Source organism: Bos mutus, chromosome 1, assembly GCF_027580195.1.
Source record: "Bos mutus isolate GX-2022 chromosome 1, NWIPB_WYAK_1.1, whole genome shotgun sequence".
Taxonomy (NCBI): domain Eukaryota; kingdom Metazoa; phylum Chordata; class Mammalia; order Artiodactyla; family Bovidae; genus Bos; species Bos mutus.
In genome coordinates, this window is record NC_091617.1 from 70,117,911 (window position 1) to 70,138,723 (window position 20,813).

The 20,813-nt window shown below is 39.1% G+C and overlaps 1 protein-coding gene across 2 annotated transcripts in view; it reads right to left on the reverse strand.

Moving 5' to 3' along the window:
• Positions 1-240: 240 nt before the first annotated feature.
• RNF168 (ring finger protein 168) overlaps positions 241-20,813 on the reverse strand; it is a 28,246-nt gene continuing 7,673 nt past the window's right edge. For both annotated transcript variants that reach the window (XM_070370921.1, XM_070370911.1), the window contains exons 3-7: positions 17,956-18,036; positions 10,839-11,014; positions 8,187-8,308; positions 6,092-6,173; positions 241-2,846 (exon numbers count right to left, since the gene is read on the reverse strand). In XM_070370921.1, the coding sequence (XP_070227022.1) occupies positions 1,887-2,846; positions 6,092-6,173; positions 8,187-8,308; positions 10,839-11,014; positions 17,956-18,036 (1,421 nt within the window). In that variant the 3' untranslated portion in view covers positions 241-1,886. The remainder of the gene's footprint in view (positions 2,847-6,091; positions 6,174-8,186; positions 8,309-10,838; positions 11,015-17,955; positions 18,037-20,813) is intronic.

Here is a 20,813-nt window from a genome sequence, read left to right on the forward strand (position 1 = left end):
GTGAACTGTATCTACTTTTTCCCTAGTCTTCCATGTCTTCCAGTTTTCCTTTATGGTAGTTTTTACACAGAACTTATTTTCATGTTTTAATTTTTAACTGTGATAAAACATATAGTCCATTTTAATTTTTAATAATTATTTTAATTTTCAGATTTTCAGCCTCTGCACAGTTCTAGCACTCCTTGAGATATTAAACACTCATATCCGTTCCATAAAAATGGAAGGAAAAGTATCAATACATTATAATGACACAAAATATTTACTAGTTTTTTACAAAGATGCATACATGGTAGGATTATCAGAAAGACTAAGAAGTTAAAATTTGTGTTAAAACCAATTTTAGTCAGCAAGACTTTTCACAGACAAATAGGTGGTTATATATGGAAATCCTAAATACATTATACTATTTTTCTCCCTTTTTGGTCATGGACTATTCCAGGAAGATTTAACTGCATAATTTTATTTGAGAAATCCCTAAAATGTAAAGCAAAATTGGTCTTAAAAAAATATTGGTTTGATGAAAAGATGTTAGTCTACTTTAGACAAATTTGGTTAGTTTCTAAGTACACTTCATTTCAGCACAATCATTACTCAGGAGACAATCATTTTTGAGAAAGGGCAAACTAAATTTTAAGTTAGCATCAGGATTCTACCCATAATTAATCAATATTGAAGGATATGCCATCAGTATGCAGATTACAGAATTTTGGTTACAAAATTTGGAGAAAAAAAAAATCAATGTCCAAAAGCACTGATAAATTTAAGCTACAATTATTAACTCTAGGACATTTTATTATGTTATTACCTTAATAGCATGGTTAACTAGACATCCATCAGAAATGCTGTTAAACCTATTATTTGCTCAAAGTTGTTCATACTACTGAGACAAAAGATCTCTAAGTTAAATTTCATAAAATGAAATTGCTGCCTTCCTATTTAACTTTTGGGGGTAAGATAGGGCAAAACCCAAGTATCATACTTTCTATTTTTGTCCATAAACACAAATAAGTCAGTACAATAACATAAGGAAATAAACACATGGTTAGTCAGGTTCTACAATACAGGATACTGTGACATAACTTTCCATTTTTTCCTCTGGAATAGTAGATTCGATAGTAAGGTGTGTAAAACTATAAAATCTAAATGTTTCTTTGTCATTCAGCAAAGAAACGACGAGGAAGAACACTCTGCCAGACTACACCCGCTACTCCATTCTAGAGCCAGCCGTCTGATCATCCCACACTGTTCATCTACCCACCTAGCCTCATCCCAAGACAAGCTCCTTTGCATCAACAGTCTAGTTTTGTCAACTAAGTCCTAATTTTCCAGAAAACCCTGATTTTTCTGATTTCACACTGACCCCAACCCATTTTAAGTCAAAGAAAATATTGTTAATACTTAATTAAAGCAGAGATGGAAATTAGTGTTATGAAAGATGTATGTCAAGTGCTCTGCAAATATGGGAAAGCTGCAAGAAAACAGCTTTTAAACCCTGCCTGGATACCTTAGCTACTTGATACTAACGTTGCTTTGATTACTAGTCAGGACAAAAAGGGGCTCAAAGGCCATAAAATATGCATTTTGGGGGAAATGCACGGAACTGAATATTTCCTGGGAGTTGGCAAATGCAATTTTACATCTGTAAAGGCTGTCAACCTATACTTAGTACATCACAGTTATTGAAAAAGGAAAGGAGTGGGACTCTTGCTTACAACTGAGTCCGGCAGAAACACATTCATATATTTCTCCTTTGTAATCACATGGTCCTTTAGAGATAATGAGTGTGTCTACAGAGCAGAGCTAATGAAAAATTTATAAAGAACCTATGATGGAAAGCTTCACAACCCAGTCTTACTGGATTATAAAATACTCTTCTTACTCAAGCATTACTTTGTGACTCTCTGAAACATCTGAAAAATACTTTTCTGTGACTTACTAGGCTGTAGGGAATGAGCAGTTTTAGATACATTACAATTATCATTAGTAGAATTTGCTATCTTTCTTCTATTAACCGAACATTTCAACTGGATCTTAAAAGAAGGTTGCTGATGGTTTTCATTTTTTGAGTCTGTCTGAGGTTTTGGCTGCTCTAGCTCAGTTTGTCTTTTGGAATTTCTGTCTCTGGAATTCTTTCTCTGTCCATTTAGTACTTTGTCTGGAGGTGAGGACACAGTCCGTAACTGATATCCATCTGGGGATCCTTTTTGCCGGTCTGGCCTCATTTGCTCTTGATCCACCTCTTCCTGAAGTTGTAATGCTAATAACCTGTCCTGCTTTTCTTGCTTATGTCTCTCAAAAAGTAGATGTTCCAAATCTATCAGTTTTTGCGTCAAGCTGATTTCTGTTTCCTCTTGGTCTGAGGAGGCTTTGGGGAACATTTTCCTTCTTTTTGGAGAAAAGCATGGCTCTCTGATTGCTTCAGACAAAGGTTCTAGGTTTCTTCTTTTGGAGGTACCTTTACTGATTTGTAGGTGAGACTCTTCATTTTCTGTTCCAACCGTGTTGTTTCTAAGGAACTGTGTCATATCTGATACAGTACATTCACTCTCTGTTTCACCACAAGGCTCAGTGGCAGCATCTCCAGAGTAGGGAACTCTGGCTTTAGGTTCCTCAAGATTGATGACACATAACCCTTTTTCATGATTGCTTGGTCCTGTTTCAACTTTTCCTTCAAGGTACCATTCTCCATCACTGGTATATAACTGAGGCATAGGTGACTCCACTGAAGACTTTGCACCTTGTTCCTGAACTTCAAGATATATTTGAGGAGAAAGCGTTGGCATATCTTCTTCAACCTCTGTGTCTTGCCATGTAGGGCTCTTCACATCACTGTTGTCATCAATTTTCTGTAGAAAACAGAAAAAGATTGAATGAACCAAGGGAAACCATCAAGTCATAACATATAAGTCTTATTATACTAACACCAAAACTGAGTTGTCAGTATATACTATAATTACCTGATTATTACTACTACTAAGATATATTAGTTCTTAATAGTATTTTTATTCTGTGTGCCAACTTAAGGTATTTCTTCATTTTCACTCCCATGAAAACCTGCAGCTCAAAACCCACAAGTCAGTTTTATATATGGCCAGGAGCTGGCACCATGACTTGACCTCTCATCTTTTAAACTTCCTCCAAACCAGGGACTTTTAATCCCTTTTTGTGTCACAAACCCTCCTCCTTTTGGCATTTTTGTGAAGCTGACAGGCCTCTTCTGAGAATAATATTTTAAAACATAAAAGTAAATACATAGGGATCAATTTATATTGCAACATAATTATTAAAATCTTATGATATAATAATGCATATCATGAATACATTAAATAATAAGATCTAGTGACAAGTCTAATAATTTGTAACACTGAAGGAGGGATGAGTATAAATGTTTCAAGAGATCTACAACAAATGTACTATGTTATTGGTAACAAAGACACAGGTACTGTTGACAGTATTATGGTTTGCTGCTTATATTCATGACTTTGCTGCTAAGTCACTTCAGTCATGTCCGACTCTGTGTGACCCCACAGACAGCAGCCCACCAGGCTCCCCTGTCCCTGGGATTCTCCAGGCAAGAATACTGGAGTGGGTTGCCCTTTCCTTCTCCAATGAATGAAAGTGAAAGTGAAGTCACTCAGTCGTGTCCGACTCAGCAATCCCATGGACCACAGCCTACCAGGCTCCTCCCTCCATGGGATCTTCCAGGCAAAAGTACTGGAGCTGGTTGCCATTGCCTTTTCCAATTCATGACTATAGGAAACACTAAAATGAGAGGTCAGGCGGAAGATAAACCTTTTCTTCTATCCAGGTTCATATTTACTCTATGGATTCTACCCACAGACCTCAGGTTAAGAACCCTTGCTTTAGCCAGTATAATTCTTCTCACTTACAGGTCTTGGGTAAATTAAGATGTAGGATTAGTTTTGACCATGGGAAAGCCTTAAGAAAGGCTTCAATGAGAATTTGCTTCAAGACAAAAATTATTTCTTGTTCAAGATCGTAACTGTTCTTTTACCTACTTTGCTTTGCATTTATTGTTCCTCATAACATTTCTTGTGAACCAATGTAGTCTGGGTTGGACAAACTCTAAGCTGCCTACCACATTTTGCTGTGAGTATTAATATCAAGATAGGGGGAAAAAAAATACCAGCCTTCAATGCCTCCTTCCATCAATCATTAGTCCCAGCGTAAGCCAGACTATCTGGACTTGAATTTCCCTCTATTATCTCTACTTAAGAGACTCTTTGTGGCTAAGCTGGTAAAGAATCTGCCTGAAATGTGGGAGGCCTGGGTTAGATCCCTGGGTTGGGAAGATCCTCTGGAGAAGGGAATGGCTACCCACTCTAGTATTCTGGCTTGGAGAATTCCATGGATTTGTACAGTGTATGGGGTCACAAAGAGCTGGACATGGCTGAGTGACTCACTTTCACAGGACTGTGAGCAATTCTCTTGCCTCTGCATGCCTCGGTTTTCTCAACTATAATTGGACACAAGGATACCTTACAGAATTGGTGGTTGTGATGAAGATTAAACAAAATACATACATTTTGGGGCACATAAATATCCATTAAGTGTTAGGTACTATAAAACCACCTACCTGAATTGAAAAAAATTTATGAACCTATTTACAAAACTTTGGTTAACAAAACTTCTATATAGGACGTTGATCTTGGTGTCAGCTCATTTTTTCTAGTGCTATTTTCCCGGAAATATGATAGAGGTGGAATGTCACTTGTGTTACTAGGCCTCATAGCTTATGATAAAAATGACCCTTATTGTTGAACTGCATCTGTACTAGGAGACCTAGGAGGGATCTTTAATCCCCTACAGGAAGCCAAAGTTCAGGGCTTTGGTAAACGACTTACAACTCTTTGACTGGCTCTGTTCCTTACCTGGACCTCTGGAAGCTACACCCATGAGTCGTTACAGTAAATAATTGACTCTTATGGGGCATGGGACTTCTAAATCTTCATGGTGACTACACTCCTCTGCATGGTCTCACTTCCAGGCCATCACTTAGGAGCTCTGCAGTGAGGATTCTTGCTGAACAGATATGCCTGATGCTGCCCTACTAGCACGCTTTATTTCCCATTCTGTTATCTTTTAAGTGAAGCTGGTACCAGGGGTAGCCTATTTAGTTTTGTGAGTCTGATGATCTAGGTCAGTTCAGTTCAGTTCAGTTCAGTCACTCAGTCGTGTCCGACTCTTCGAAACCCCATGAATCGCAGCACGCCAGGCCTCCCTGTCCATCACCAACTCCCAGAGTTCACTCAGACTCACATCCATCGAGTCAGTGATGCCATCCAGCCATCTCATCCTCTGTCGTCCCCTTCTCCTCCTGCCCCCAATCCCTCCCAGCATGAGTCAACTCTTCGCATGAGGTGGCCAAAGTACTGGAGTTTCAGCTTTAGCATCAGTCCTTCCAAAGAAATCCCAGGGCTGATCTCCTTCAGAATGGACTGGTTGGATCTCCTTGCAGTCCAAGGGACGCTCAAGAGTCTTCTCCAACACCACAGTTCAAAAGCATCAATTCTTCGGCACTCAGCCTTCTTCACAGTCCAACTCTCACATCCATACGTGACCACAGGAAAAACCACACCCTTAACTAGACGAACCTTTGCTGGCAAAGTAATGTCTCTGCTTTTGAATATGCTATCTAGGTTGGTCATAACTTTCCTTCCAAGGAGTAAGTGTCTTTTAATTTCATGGCTATAGTCACCTAGGTCAGGGATATACAAATTTTGCCCATGGACAAAATTCAACCTGGTGTTTGCTCTTATAAACAGTTTTACTGGAACAAAAACAAGCTCATTCATTTACATTTTATTCTGGATGTTTCCACGTGAAAACAAATCATTAAATAGTTGTGACTGAGACCACCTGGGCCACAAAGCCTAAAATATTTACTATCTGGCTTTTTAGAGAAAAAAATCTGCTGACTCCTAGCTTAGGTGAGACTAAGATGATTAAGAAGGTGTATTCCATTTACTACAGTGACTTTTTTTTTTAAAAAGTTAGGAAACTACAAGTATTAACGATCTATAGTATTAATAAACTTGCCAAGTCAAGAATATCTTTAGCATCCACAAACCTTAGACATGGAGCTTTTTCTGTCTTCCTGTACAACTTCAGACTGTGATGCTGACCCAAGTTGAGATTTAGGTGACAAATACCTTCAGAAAAAAAGAGTTTGAAGTTAATTACACTTTAATAAAATGTATATATTAAAAAAAAAAAGTTTGCCAAAATTTGAATGCTTTGAAACACAAGTGGCATGTATCCAATGAAATAAAGCCAGATTAGCTATTTATGCTCAAAGTTGTCTCACTTGCTACTTGGCTGATTTATCAGAAAAAGTGTTATTTTATCTCCCTGTCTCAGGTATTTTGGTCTAGCTCTGGAACAACACTTACAAGTCCGAGTATTGATATTTTAGTGAAAAATAGGAGAAAAGGAAGCAAAAGTCAAATCTAAATTATTCCTGAATTCTCAAAATAATCTAAATAGGTAGGTCTTGGCATCAAAACAACCTAAGACTGTATAGTCTTTCCAAAAGTAATGGAAATGACATTTTAAATTAGGAGAAAGAATATGTTAGTTTATTTTTAATGTCAGAAATTCTACATTTTTTATCTCTGAAAAATGGTCCATGATCAGATTCTTTACCATTTTGGTATAGAGATTTTATTACATACAAATTTATATCAACTATCTGCTCAGAGACATGAGATTTATCAATATGTTAGCATAAGAGCTGGAAAAGGCAATGGCAACCCACTCCAGTACTCTTGCCTGGAAAATCCCATGGACGGAGGAGCCTGGTAGGCTGCAGTCCATGGAGTCGCTAAGAGTCGGACACGACTGAGCGACTTCACTTTCACTTTCATGCACTGGAGGAGGAAATGGCAACCCACTCCAGTGTTCTTGCCTGGAGAACCCCAGGGACGGCGGGGCCTGGTGGGCTGCCATCTATGGGGTCGCACAGAGTTGGACATGACTGAAGCGACTTAGCAGCAGCAGCAGCATAAGAGCACATCTCGATCTAAGCATCAGTTTATTCTTGTATTTCTGATAAATTTTTATGTTTATGTATTTCAAAGTATATATTTAGATTCAAGAAGATTTATGACAATTATATCCTTTATGTGTGTGTATGCTAAGTTGCTTCTCAAACTCATGTCCAACTCTTTGCGACCCTATGGACTATAGCCTGTCAGGCTCCTGTGTCCAAAGGATTCTCCAGGCAAGAATACTGGAGTGGGTTGCCGTTTCTTTCTCCAGAGGATCTTCCTGACCCAAGGATCAAGCCTGTCCCTTTTTATGTCTCCTGCATTGGCTGGCAGGTTCTTTTACCAACAGCATCACCTGGGAAGCCCCCTATATCCTTTATGCTGAATAATATTATATCGATTTGAAATATCCCTGCTTTTCTCTTGATTTCTACTTTACATAATATCAGCATTAACAATATTGATGCTACATGTCTGCTTTTTCTCTTAATAGCAACCACCTCTTTTAACACTGCCCTCTCGCTATAAATCTTCATCTCCCTGTCCCAAATTTCCACCATCTCAAATCCTAAATTTCTTTTTTTTTTTCAAATCCTAAATTTCTATGAATTTTGGAAGGGGGTAAATCACCTGCACATATTTATCTAGTTGAACCAAAAGCCCTTACATGTTTTTGAAGTCTAGATTGTAGTTGATAAACTTCTTCGACTATGAATTACTATGGGAAACCTTATCAACTCGTCTTGCTGCTAAGAGGGGCACAGTGGGGCAACTAAATTCACTCCACTGTTGACTACCTGACTCATGTTTTTTGTATAGTAGGGAAGAAATGTAATATATAAACTGGGAAAAACAGAGTGGGGTAAGATCTAGATGCCAAATTGTAAACTCTTTCAATGAGGATGGCCTTATACTGGACTAGTTTTTTTTTTCATTTGAATCCAAACCAAGAGAAGAAGGAATCCAACTGACTGATTTTGAGAAAATGGTACCAACATGGAAATACTGAGCAGTCAAGATAAAAAAAGGCTTCACATCTCTTCATGCTAGCCAGGAATCTAAGCTATGTGAGCATCTCTCTTATTTTCACTTTATATTAATCTCAGACAATCTAGAGAGTTTCATGCAGAGTTGATGGGCCAAATTTTGATACAGCAGTATTTCATATTCACTTACTTCTGAATATCTCCAGTGTTTGTTTGTTTGTTTTTACTTTTCTTTTGTGATTTGGTTGTGACTGGATCAGATTTTCTGGAATTCAAAGGCGAAGCCAAAACACTTCCCTCACAGAAATTGTTCTTCGACAACAGAAAAAGCATAAAACAATTTTAAAATAAAATAAGCTATTAATTAACTCAGAATCCACAATAGAATTTTTCAGGTATTATGCTCATTATACTTTAATTCTATATATCCTGTGAAATAATACTGACCATGCAAAAATTAGTATAAACAAGATTAAGTTTATCTAAGTTGGTCTAAATTGCATTATTACCCTACTTTAGATAAACACAAACAGCATGATGATACTAATCTCATTAACTGATCATTTTTTAATTTTTCTAATTAATAATTTCATATATTTATAACTACTTTAACCTATAGGGGAAAATTGAAAAAGCTGGGGCTATACCTGGAATAAAAGTTATTTTATGTAAAATAATTTAATTGGGGAATTTAAGGGCATATCAATAAATAGCATGAATATTTACTTCCTATCTCATGACAGACCCATAAGTTTCCTACTATGTCACTGGAAAAATTAACATACTTGGTGGTGGTTGACATTTGGCCTTGAACCACCAAACTTTTATTCCAAAATATCAATAGATCTGCTCTTATAATCCCATGTGAAAACAAGAATTAGAACAATAATTCTCGAAAGACAAAGTTGACCCCAGGGTTTCCTCTTTGATATATTTTCTTTCCTATCCCATTTGTTATTCTATCGGTCTTTTTTTTGGCCTTGCTGCTCAGCTAGCAGGATCTTAGTTCCCGCATCAAGGACTGAATCCAGGGCTATGGCAGTGAAAGTGCTGAGTTATAATCACTGAACTGCCAGGGAAGTTCCACAGTCTATGTCTTTTACTTAATTTCTCAGTTGTGTAAAGTTCTGAAACTATTCCACTTAAATTTTAAAAGGAAATATAATTTTTAAAAGGGTGTACATTCTAAAACTCAGTTATATTATGAATGGCAAGTCTCTCAAAAAATGGAGGGAAAAATCAATTCTGGATATACTTCACTTTGGTAAATATATTTTAAGATATCTGTTGTTTGAAAACAGAAGAATTGTTTTTAGAGGCTCTCAAACCTGCACACACACGTCCCCAGAGGGGAGTGGTATTCCCTAAATCCCACCCCCAGAGATTTTGTATTTTAAAAGAACTTCAAGTGATTCTGCCAGGTCCTTTCAAATTACTGGGTCTCACTGTATCCTTTGGTCTTAAAGTATGTGTTCTATCATCCTTCCCTTAATTCACTGTCCCCTAGGCAGTAATTTTTAACCATGGCAAGATAACAAAATCCAGGTTTAATATGTTATATAAGAATTTAGGGACTTCCCTTGAGGTCCAGTGTTTAAGACTCGTGCTTCCATGCAGGGGGCAGGGGTTCAATGCCTGATTGGGTGACTAAGATTCTACAAGCCGCGCAGCATGGACAAAAAAGAATTTAATGTGCTTCACTTTCAAAAAGTGATTGGCATCCATACAGTGGAATATTTTACCACTATTACAAAAGAATTATAGACTATATGTAGCAATATGAAAAATCTCTTATGAAATACCAAGTGAAAAAGGTCAGGAAACAGTTTATGAAGCTAAATCTCTTCCTGACCCTTGATGTTGGACCAAGTCAAGTGATTTGCTTTATTAAATGGCATGTAAACTGTCATGATGCTTAAACAGAAGCGTTAGGAACCACTGCATGGTTGGCTTTTATTCTCTTTCCTCTTCCATAAGAATGGCATGGCCTAAAGAGGACTCCCTCTTCACATGGAACACCACCAAATCAGCTGACATGAATCGTGAACAAGTCATAAATGTGGGTGGTTGAAAGCCTGAGATATGGGGATCATTTGTTACCTCTGCAATGCTGACTGATGCCATTTCCCATTTACATGTAAAATGATAAAGGAGAAGAAATTTGTGAACATAAAATACTAAATAAACCTACATTCAAAAGGAAAAAAAAAAGGTCAGGAAAAAAAAAAACAACCCAGTGTGATTCATTTTAGGTGAAAAAAAAAAGTTATAAGTAAGAAACCATTAATAGTGCTAACCTTTGGGGAAAGAGCCTGATGTAATGGAATAAGAATAGGAGTGGAAAAGTGGGAGGGGGAAATGGAGTTTTCATTTTCCACTGAACAGCTTCCTACGTAACTGAATTTACTTATGAAAAATAAAAATTTTTTATAGAATACTTGGGGGACTTCCCCAACAGTCCAGTGGTTAAGACTTTGCTTTCCAATGAGGGGGTATGGGTTTGATTCCTGGTCGGGGAGCTAAGATTCCACATGCCTTATGGCTAAAAAACAAAACATGAAAATAACAGAAGCAATACTGTAACAAATTCAATAGACTTTAAAAATGATCTACATTAAAAAAAAAAATTCTTAACAAACAAAAAAATCCCCAAACAAACCAAGAAAACCACATACTTGGATTAGAGCAAATATATAACAACATGCCAAAAAAGTTTTGTTTTAGGTAGAGCAAATATGTCAGAAATAGTTTCAGTTATGGTGAATGCTTCCTCTTTAGACTGTTCAAAATCAAACAAAGCAATAGTAATGGGCATACTTCAAAGTTCTTTCTTGAAACTTACAATATCAAGGCTCAGTCTTCTTGCCAGTTCTTCATCACTTTTCAGTTGTTCTTCCATTTCTCTGTGCCTTTTTTCTGCCTGTCTCTTTTCCTCCTCTTCCTCCTCTGCCAGTAATTTCTGAATGTATTCTTCACTGGCTTTGTTTTCTTCTTCCTCACAGGCTCGCCGCTCTGCCTCTACCTTAAAGATGATTAATAAAGAACAATCCTTCTCTGAACTTTTGAGTACACGTGCAATATTTCTTAATAAGAATAGTGAAAAAAAAAGAAACAACAACAAATTGGCAGGATTTGAGGGAATTAAAATCCCTCAAATGAAGGTCAAATCTGGAGAGGCCATTTCCTGTAAAGTAGTTCAGGAAGTCTCCTTTAGGAAGCCTCCCCAGTAGGTCCAATGAAACTTTGATCAAAGCCTCATCCCTCCTTGTTTCAGTCCTTATCACAGTTTCTATTACACTATAATACAGTTTTGGAAGTCTTCCTAGGGGATACTTTTCCTTAGGTAATAGAAGGTCACGTTCTGACTAACTTTGGCTTAGGTTTCTGAACCAAACACAAGCAAGGGAATGGAATGATAAAAACTGAATTAAACTGTTTTTTATGAGTTTTATGAGGAAAGACAAAGAAAAACTGTAATAGATTAGCAAGTGATCTAACTTTCTTAGCTCAGTAAATGGCAGAGTAGAGGCTCAAACTCAGCTTTCTGGACCTAAGACCATGCTTGTGGGCATTTAAACTATACTTCCTGAAAGAAATAATGTTAAGAACTACTTTAGAAATCCAAAGGACCTGACTCGAAAATAAGTCCTTGATTCAATTCAAGTGAAGGAAATAGGAGGAAAGATTTGTTAAGTTTTCTTGCTCTTAAAGGAAAGCCACTGGAAGAGACTGCTGTTTCTTCCTCTGCATATCATTGTATATGCAGCTGAGGTTCAGAAATGTGCAGCTGTCTTGCTATTAACCTGAGGATAAAGCCAGGTGACAGAAGTCAGCAAAGAAATGGAACCAGAGCTGTGGATGAAACCAACCCAGAAGTCCCTACTAATCTCTGGAATTCCAATAAATTATAGTTTTTTTCACCTATACCCAAAATCATCCTGATAAAACCTGTTCTCACTACATTGTTGTGAACATTAAATTATTTCTTAAACCCTTACTTAAAGACATTATTTAGACAATATGCTGACAATTAACTACTATGATTATTTATTAGCTCTTGTAGAGCTCACATGGTCTAATACAGTAGCCACTAGCTACATGTGGCTATTGAAATGTGACTAGTCCAAATTGAGATGTAGTATAAGTACAAAATACACAGTTGAAGACTAAATAAGAATAATCAATACTTTCTATACTGACTACATAATAAAATATTTTAGATACAATATATATAAAAATTTCATGTTTTTTAAAAAATTAAAATGTGGCTAATAGGAAACTTTCAACTGTGTATGAACCCACTGGACAACATTGCTCTAGACTAATCAGGGTAGGAGGAGTACTAAGGTTTTCCTGCTGCTACTGCTAAGTCACTTCAGTCATGTCCGACTCTGTGCGACCCCACAGATGGCAGCCCACCAGGCTCCCCCGTCCCTGGGATTCTCCAGGCAAGAACACTGAAGCGGGTTGCCATTTCCTTCTCCAATGCAGGAAAGTGAAAAGTGAAAGTGAAGTCCGACTCTTAGAGACCCCATGGACTGCAGCCCACCAGTCTCCTCCATCCGTGGGATTTTCCAGGCAAGAGTAGTGGAGTGGGGTGCCACTGCCTTCTCCGTAGGCTCTCCTAGTACTAGTGAAATCCAAAGACCCCGCTTTTCCTAATTAGGTACTTGACAAAGAAAGTAGACTGAGCACCAAAGAACTGATCTTTTGAACTGTGGTGCTGGTGAGACTCTTGAGAGTCTCTTGGACAACAAGGAGATCAAACCAGTCGATCCTAAAGGAAATCAACCCTGAATATTCACTGGAAGGGGTAATGCTGAAGCTGAAACTCCAGTATTTTGGCTACCTGATGCACAGAGCCGACTCACTGGAAAAGACCTGTTGCTGTGAAAGATTGAAGGCTGGAGAAGGGGATGACAGAGGACGATGGTTGGGTGGCATCACTGACTCAATGGACATGAGTTTGAGCAAGCTCCAGAAGCTGGTGAAGGACAGGGAAGCCTGGTGTGCTGCAATACATGATGTCAGAGTTGGACATGACTGAAAGACTGAAAAACAACTTCACAATTAGTCCTTTATGCTTTCCTCATCTAAAGGCACTGTTTCTGCCTCTAAAATTCATATACTGAAGCCCTAACTCCTCAATGTGACATTTACAGGTGGGGCCTTCAGGAGGTAATAGGATCATGAGGGTGGACTCCTCATGAAAGGGACTAGTAGCCCATGCCCGAAGGGCGGCGGCCAAGAGGAGTTACCCTAAGTCCGAGGTCAGGGGCAGCGACAGAGAGTGCCAGGCTGCAATGGCACAGGAACAGCTGAGAAGAGCTACCCAAGTCTGAGGTCAGGGGCGGCGGCCAGGAGGAGCCACCCCATGTCTGAGGTCAGGGGCGGCGGCTGAGAGGAGATACCCTGCGAACGAGGTCAGGGGCAGCAGCCGGGAGGAGCTACCCCACGCCCCCACTCCGGAGACAAGGGGTGGCGGCCAGGAGGATCAACCCCAGGTCCAAGGAGAGGTGGATGCGCCGGCGCAGGAGGGCCTAGAGGAGCTATCCCACGTTGAAGGTCAAGAAGGGCGGCGGTGAGGAGATACCCCTCATCCAAGGTAAGGAGCAGCGGCTGCGCTTTGCTGGAGCAGCCGTGAAGAGACACCCCACGCCCAAGGTAAGAGAAACCCAAATAAGATGGTAGGTGTTGCAAGAGGGCATCAGAGGGCAGACATGCTGAAACCATACTCACAGAAAACTAGTCAATCTAATCACACTAGGACCACAGCCTTGTCTAACTCAATGAAACTAAGCCATGCCCGTGGGGCAACCCAAGACAGGCGGGTCATGGTGGAGAGATCTGACAGAATGTGTGGTCCACTGGAGAAGGAAATGGCAAACCACTTCAGTATTCTTGCCTTGAGAACCCCATGAACAGTATGAAAAGGCAAAATGATAGGATACTGAAAGAGGAACTCCGCAGGTCAGTAGGGGCCCAATATGCTACTGGAGATCAGTGGAGAAATAACTCCAGAAAGAATGAAGGGATGGAGCCAAAGCAAAATCAATAGCCAGCTGTGGATGTGACTGGTGATAGAAGCAAGGTCCGATGCTGTAAAGAGCAATATTGCATAGGAACCTGGAATGTCAGGTCCATGAATCAAGGCAAATTGGAAGTGGTCAAACAAGAGATGGCAAGAATGAATGTCGACATTCTAGGAATCAGCAAACTAAAATGGACTGGAATGGGTGAATTTAACTCAGATGACCATCATATCTACTACTGCGGGCAGGAATCCCTCAAAAGAAATGGAGTAGCCATCATGGTCAACAGAAGAGTCCGTAATGCAGTACTTGGATGCAATCCCAAAACGACAGAATGAATTCTGTTCGTTTCCAAGGCAAATCATTCAATATCACAGTAATCCAAGTCTATGCCCCAACCAGTAACGCTGAAGAAGCTGAAGTTGAACGGTTCTATGAAGACCTACAAGACCTTTTAGAACTAACACCCAAAAAAGATGCCCTTTTCATTATAGGGGACTGGAATGCAAAAGTAGGAAGTAAAGAAACACCTGGAGTAACAGGCAAATTTGGCCTTAGAATACAGAATGAAGCAGGGCAAAGACTAATAGAGTTCTGCCAAGAAAATGCACTGGTCATAGCAAACACCCTCTTCCAACAACACAAGAGAAGACTCTACATATGGACATCACCAGATGGTCAACACCGAAATCAGACTGATTATATTCTTTGCAGCCAAAGATGGAGAAGCTCTATACAGTCAGCAAAAACAAGACCAGGAGCTGACTGTGGCTCAGATCATGAACTCCTTATTGCCAAATTCAGACTTAAATTGAAGAAAGTCGGGGAAACCACTAGACCATTCAGGTATGACCTAAATCAAATCCCTTATGATTATACAGTGGAAGTGAGAAATAGATTTAAGGGCCTAGATCTGATAGATAGAGTGCCTGATGAACTATGGAATGAGGTTCCTGCCACTGTACAGGAGACAGGGATCAAGACCATCCCCATGGAAAAGAAATGCAAAAAAAGCAAAATGGCTGTCTGGGGAGGCCTTACAAATAGCTGTGAAAGAAGAGAAGCGAAAAGCAAAGGAGAAAAGGAAAGATATAAACATCTGAATGCAGAGTTCCAAAGAATAGCAAGAAGAGATAAGAAAGCCTTCTTCAGCGATCAATGAAAAGAAATAGAGGAAAACAACAGAATGGGAAAGACTAGAGGTCTCTTCAAGAAAATTAGAGATACCAAGGGGACATTTCATGCAAAGATGGGCTCGATAAAGGACAGAAATGGTATGGACCTAACAGAAGCAGAAGATATTAAGAAGAGATGGCAAGAATACACAGAAGAACTGTATAAAAAAGATCTTCACGACTCAGATAATCACGATGGTGTGATCACTGACCTAGAGCCAGACATCCTGGAATGTGAAGTCAAGTGGGCCTTAGAAAGCATCACTACGAACAAAGCTAGTGGAGGTGATGGAATTCCAGTGGAGCTCTTTCAAATCCTGCAAGATGATGCTGTGAAAGTGCTGCACTCAATATGCCAGCAAATTTGGAAAACTCAGCAGTGGCCACAGGACTGGAAAAGGTCAGTTTTCATTCCAATCCCAAAGAAAGGCAATGCCAAAGAATGCTCAAACTACAGCACAATTGCACTCATCTCACATGCTAGTAAAGTAATGCTCAAAATTCTCCAAGCCAGGCTTCAGCAGTTCGTGAACCATGAACTTCCTGATGTTCAATCTGGTTTTAGAAAAGGCAGAGGAACCAGAGATCAAGTTGCCAACATCCGCTGGATCATGGAAAAAGCAAGAGAGTTCCAGAAAAACATTTATTTCTGCTTTATTGACTATGCCAAAGCCTTTGACTGTGTGGATCACAATAAACTGTGGAAAATTCTGAAAGAGATGGGAATACCAGATCACCTGACCTGCCTCTTGAGAAATCTGTACGCAGGTCAGGAAGCAACAGATGTTCAAGTTAAAACTGGAACAACAGACTGGTTCCAAATAGGAAAAGGAGTACATCAAGGCTGTATATTGTCACCCTGTTTATTTAACTTATATGCAGAGTACATCATGAGAAACACTGGACTGGAAGAAACACAAGCTGGAATCAAGATTGCCGGGAGAAATATCAATAACCTCAGATATGCAGATGACACCACCCTTATGGCAAAAAGTGAAGAGGAACTACAGAGCCTCTTGATGAAGGTGAAAGAGGAGAGTGAACAAGTTGGCTTAAAGCTCAACATTCAGAAAACGAAGATCATGGCATCTGGTCCCATCACTTCATGGGAAATAGACGGGCAAACAGTGGAAACAGTGGCTGACTTTTTTGGGGGGGGGCTCCAAAATCACTGCAGATGGTGACTGCAGCCATGAAATTAAAAGACGCTTACTCCTTGGAAGAAAAGTTATGACCAACCTAGATAGCATATTCAAAAGCAGAGACATTACTTTGTCAACAAAGGTTCGTCTAGTCAAGGCTATGGTTTTTCCTGTGGTCATGTATGGATGTGAGAGTTGGACTGTGAAGATGGCTGAGCGCCGAAGAATTGATGCTTTTGAACTGTGGTGTTGGAGAAGACTCTTGAGAGTCCCTTGGACTGCAAGGAGATCCAACCAGTCCATTCTGAAGGAGATCAGCCCTGGGATTTCTTTGGAGGGAATGATGCTGAAGCTGAAACTCCAGTACTTTGGCCACCTCATGCAAAGAGTTGACTCACTGGAAAAGACTGATGCTGGGAGGGATTGGGGGCAGGAGGAGAAAGGGACGACACAGGATGAGATGGCTGGATGGCATCACTGACTCAATGGATGTGAGTCTGAGTGAATTCCGGGAGTTGGTGATGGACAGGGAGGCCTGGCGTGCTGCGATTCATGGGGTTTCGAAGAGTCAGACATGACTGAGCGACTGAACTGAACTGAGCCTTAGAAGAAGAGATACAAGAGAGGTGATCCATCTCTCCCTCCCTCTCTTTGCCATGTAAGAACACAGTGAGAAGACAGCTGTTGAGAAGCCAGGAAACAGACCCTTGCCAAACGCCACATCCAGAACTGTGAGAAATCAATGTTTGTTGCTTCATTCACCCAGTCTATGGTGGTTTTGAGCCTGAATGGACTTAAGACACCATATACCACCGTTTCCTATCCTTTATGCTTAAAGCTTCAGGGAAATTTAAAAAATCTCCTTCATACTTAAATGCTTACAGATCACTATCACATAAGAAGAGCACCAAACACGTATAAATAAACTAAAGCTAATTTTAATTATTTTGAACACATGTAAAAACTGGAGCTTTGGGATGTCCCTAGAGATCCAGAGATTAAGACTGTGCCTTCCAAAGCAGAGGGTGAGGGTTTGAGCCCCTGGTCAGGAAGCTAAGATCCCACATGACTTGCAGCCAAAAAGCAAAATACAAAACAGAAACAATACTGTAATGGTCCACATTAAAAAACAACTGATTTTGATACTTGGCAAAACTAATACAATTATGTAAAGTTTAAAAATAAAATAAAATTAAAATTACAAAAAAAAAAAAAAAGACTCTTGAGAGTCCCTTGGACTTCAAGGAGATCAAGCCAGTCAATCCTGGAGGAAGTCGACCCTGAATATTCTTTGGAAAGACTGATGCTGAAGCTCCAACACTTTGGCCACCTCATATGAAGAGCCAACTCATTGGAAAAGACCCTGATCCTGGGAAAGATTGAGAGCAGGAGGAGAAGGGGCTGACAGAGCATGAGATGGTTGGATGGCAACACCGACTCAATGGGCTTGAAAAAAAAAAAAAAATAAATAAATAAATAAAAAACAACTGAAGCCTTTATAAGCTATATTAAAATCATTAACATTTCAGTATATTATTTATTTATATAGGCACATAAAACTGTATGCAAAAACACAGCAGAAAATTTTTCCAAAAAAGAACATTTACAACCTACCTTGCTTATCTCCTCTTCATATTCTCTCCTTAATTCCCCAGGCTTACTTAATAAGCGGACTGGCTGATAGTCATCAACTGTTTCAGATCAAGAGAGAAAATTACATTATAGGCAATTACAGAATTCTATAGCTACCTTTGAGCTTACATTAAACCCATATTAATATAAAATGCAAAATTAAAATAAGTGTACAATTATTAACAGCTACAGGAATATGGAATTCCATTTTTAAAAAGGCCAGAGGTTTTCTGGTTCAAAATGGCACACAAATATGTATACTTAGCTCTTTCTCTAGAAGCCATTAAAATAACAGTAAAGGAATTTTTAAAAAGCAATCCCACAATAACAGCAAACAGATAGTTCTCCAAAAAAGATATATACAAATAGCCAGCAAGCACATGAAAAGATGCTCACCGTCACTAGTCATTAGGGAAATATAAATCAAAAGCACAATGAAACAGCATCTCCCCCCTACTCCATCAAACCAAGAAAACAAAACCAGAAAGTAGCAAATGCTAACAAAGATACAAAAAGGAACTCTTGCCCTTGCTGGTGGGAGTATTTAAGATTGTACAGCTGTTATGGAAGAGTATAGCAGTTCCTCAAAAAATTAAAACATAGAATTACCACATGATCCAGCAATTTCTTTTCGGGTACATACTCAAAAGAGTTGAAAGCAGGGACACAGACACTTGTACACCAATGTTAATTCACAATAGCCAAAAGGTGGAAGCCAAAGATGGAAGTAACCCAATGACCCACTGACAGATGAAAGGATAAACAAACACAGTAAACACGTATTAGCCAAAAAAAGAAATGAAATTCATTCACATGCTACAACATAAAGTCTGACTTTATGTTAAGTGAAAGATGGTGGTGATCATTTTGTACTATGTAAAATTACTGAATCACTGCTGTGAAATAGTGAACCTAATGTAATATTGTAAGGTAATTATACTTGGATTATTTTTTTTTAATGAAGTCGCCAAATTGCCCATACTGGGAAAAAGAGAGAGCGGAGAAAAAGAGAAAGGGAGGGAAGAAGGGAAGGGACAAAAAAAGCTACAAATAGCTACTATGATTCTACTTATATAAGGTACATAAAGTAGTTAAATCATAGAGACAGGAAGTAACAGTGGTGGTAGCCAAGGGCTGGATAGAGAGGAACTGAGGAATTATTATTTAACGGGCATAGAGTTTCAGTTTTTGAAGATGAAAAAGTTCTGGAAAGGGATGATAGTGATGCTTGCACACCTATGCGAATGTACTCAATGCCTTGAACTGCACATCTAAAAATGGTTAAAATGGTAAGTTTTGTAATGTATACTTTACCACAATTTAAAAAACACACTAAGATACCAGTTAACACCTACTAGGATGGCTATAAAAAATGAAAAAAAATTTTTAAAAAGCAGAAAAGAACTAGTGTTGGTTAGGATATGCAGAGATTACACGTTGTTAAGGGAATGTAAAATGATGCAGATCTGTGAAAAAGTTTGACAGATCCTCAAAAGGCTACACATAGAATTACCATATGATCCAGCAACTCCACTCCTATATACACAAAAAAATGAAAACATATTCAAACAAATACTTGTACATGAGTATTCATATCAGCACCCATTCAAACAGCCAAGGGTGAAAACTACCCAAATGTTCATCAATGAATGAATGAAATATATATATATATAAATTATTCAGCCCTAAAAAGGAATGAAGTACTAATGCATAATAGAACCTTGTATGAACCTTGGAAACATTATGCTAAGTGAAAGAAGCCAGACATAAGAGATCACATATTTTATGAATACACTTATATTATCTTTGTTGCTGTTGTGGAGTTGCTAAGTTGTGTCTAATTTTTGGGAGGACCCTATCAGAGATACCAAAGGAACATTTCATGCAAAGATGAGCTCGATAAAGGACAGAAATGGTATGGACCTAACAGAAGCAGAAGATATTAAGAAGAGATGGCAGGAATACACAGAAGAACTGTATAAAAAAGATCTTCACGACCCAGAAAATCATGATGGTGTGATCATTGACCTAGAGCCAGACATCCTGGAATGTGAAGTCAAGTGGGCCTTAGAAAGCATCACTACAAACAAAGCTAGTGGAGGCGATGGAATTCCAGTTGACTGTGGATCACAATAAACTGTGGAAAATTCTGAAAGAGATGGGAATACCAGACCACCTGATCTGCCTCTTGAGAAACCTAAATGCAGGTCAGGAAGCAACAGTTAGAACTGGACATGGAACAACAGACTGGTTCCAAATAGGAAAAGGAGTTCATCAAGGCTGTATATTGTCACCCTGTTTATTTAACTTCTATGCAGAGTACATCATGAGAAACGCTGGACTGGAAGAAGCACAAGCTGGAATCAAGACTGCCGGGAGTAATAACAATAACCTCAGATATGCAGATGACACCACCCTTATGGCAGAAAGTGAAGAGGAACTAAAAAGCCTCTTGATGAAAGTGAAAGTGGAGACTGAAAAAGTTGGCTTAAAGCTCAACATTCAGAAAACGAAGATCATGGCATCCGGTCCCATCACTTCATGGGAAATAGATGGGCAAACAGTGGAAACAGTGTCAGACTTTATTTTTCTGGGCTCCAAAATCACTACAGATGGTGACTGCAGCCATGAAATTAAAAGACGCTTACTCCTTGGAAGGAAAGTTATGACCAACCTAGATAGCATATTCAAAAGCAGAGACATTACTTTGCCAACAAAGGTTCGTCTAGTCAAGGCTATGGTTTTTCCTGTGGTCATGTACGGATGTGAGAGTTGGACTGTGAAGAAGGCTGAGCGCCGAAGAATTGATGCTTTTGAACTGTGGTGTTGGAGAAGA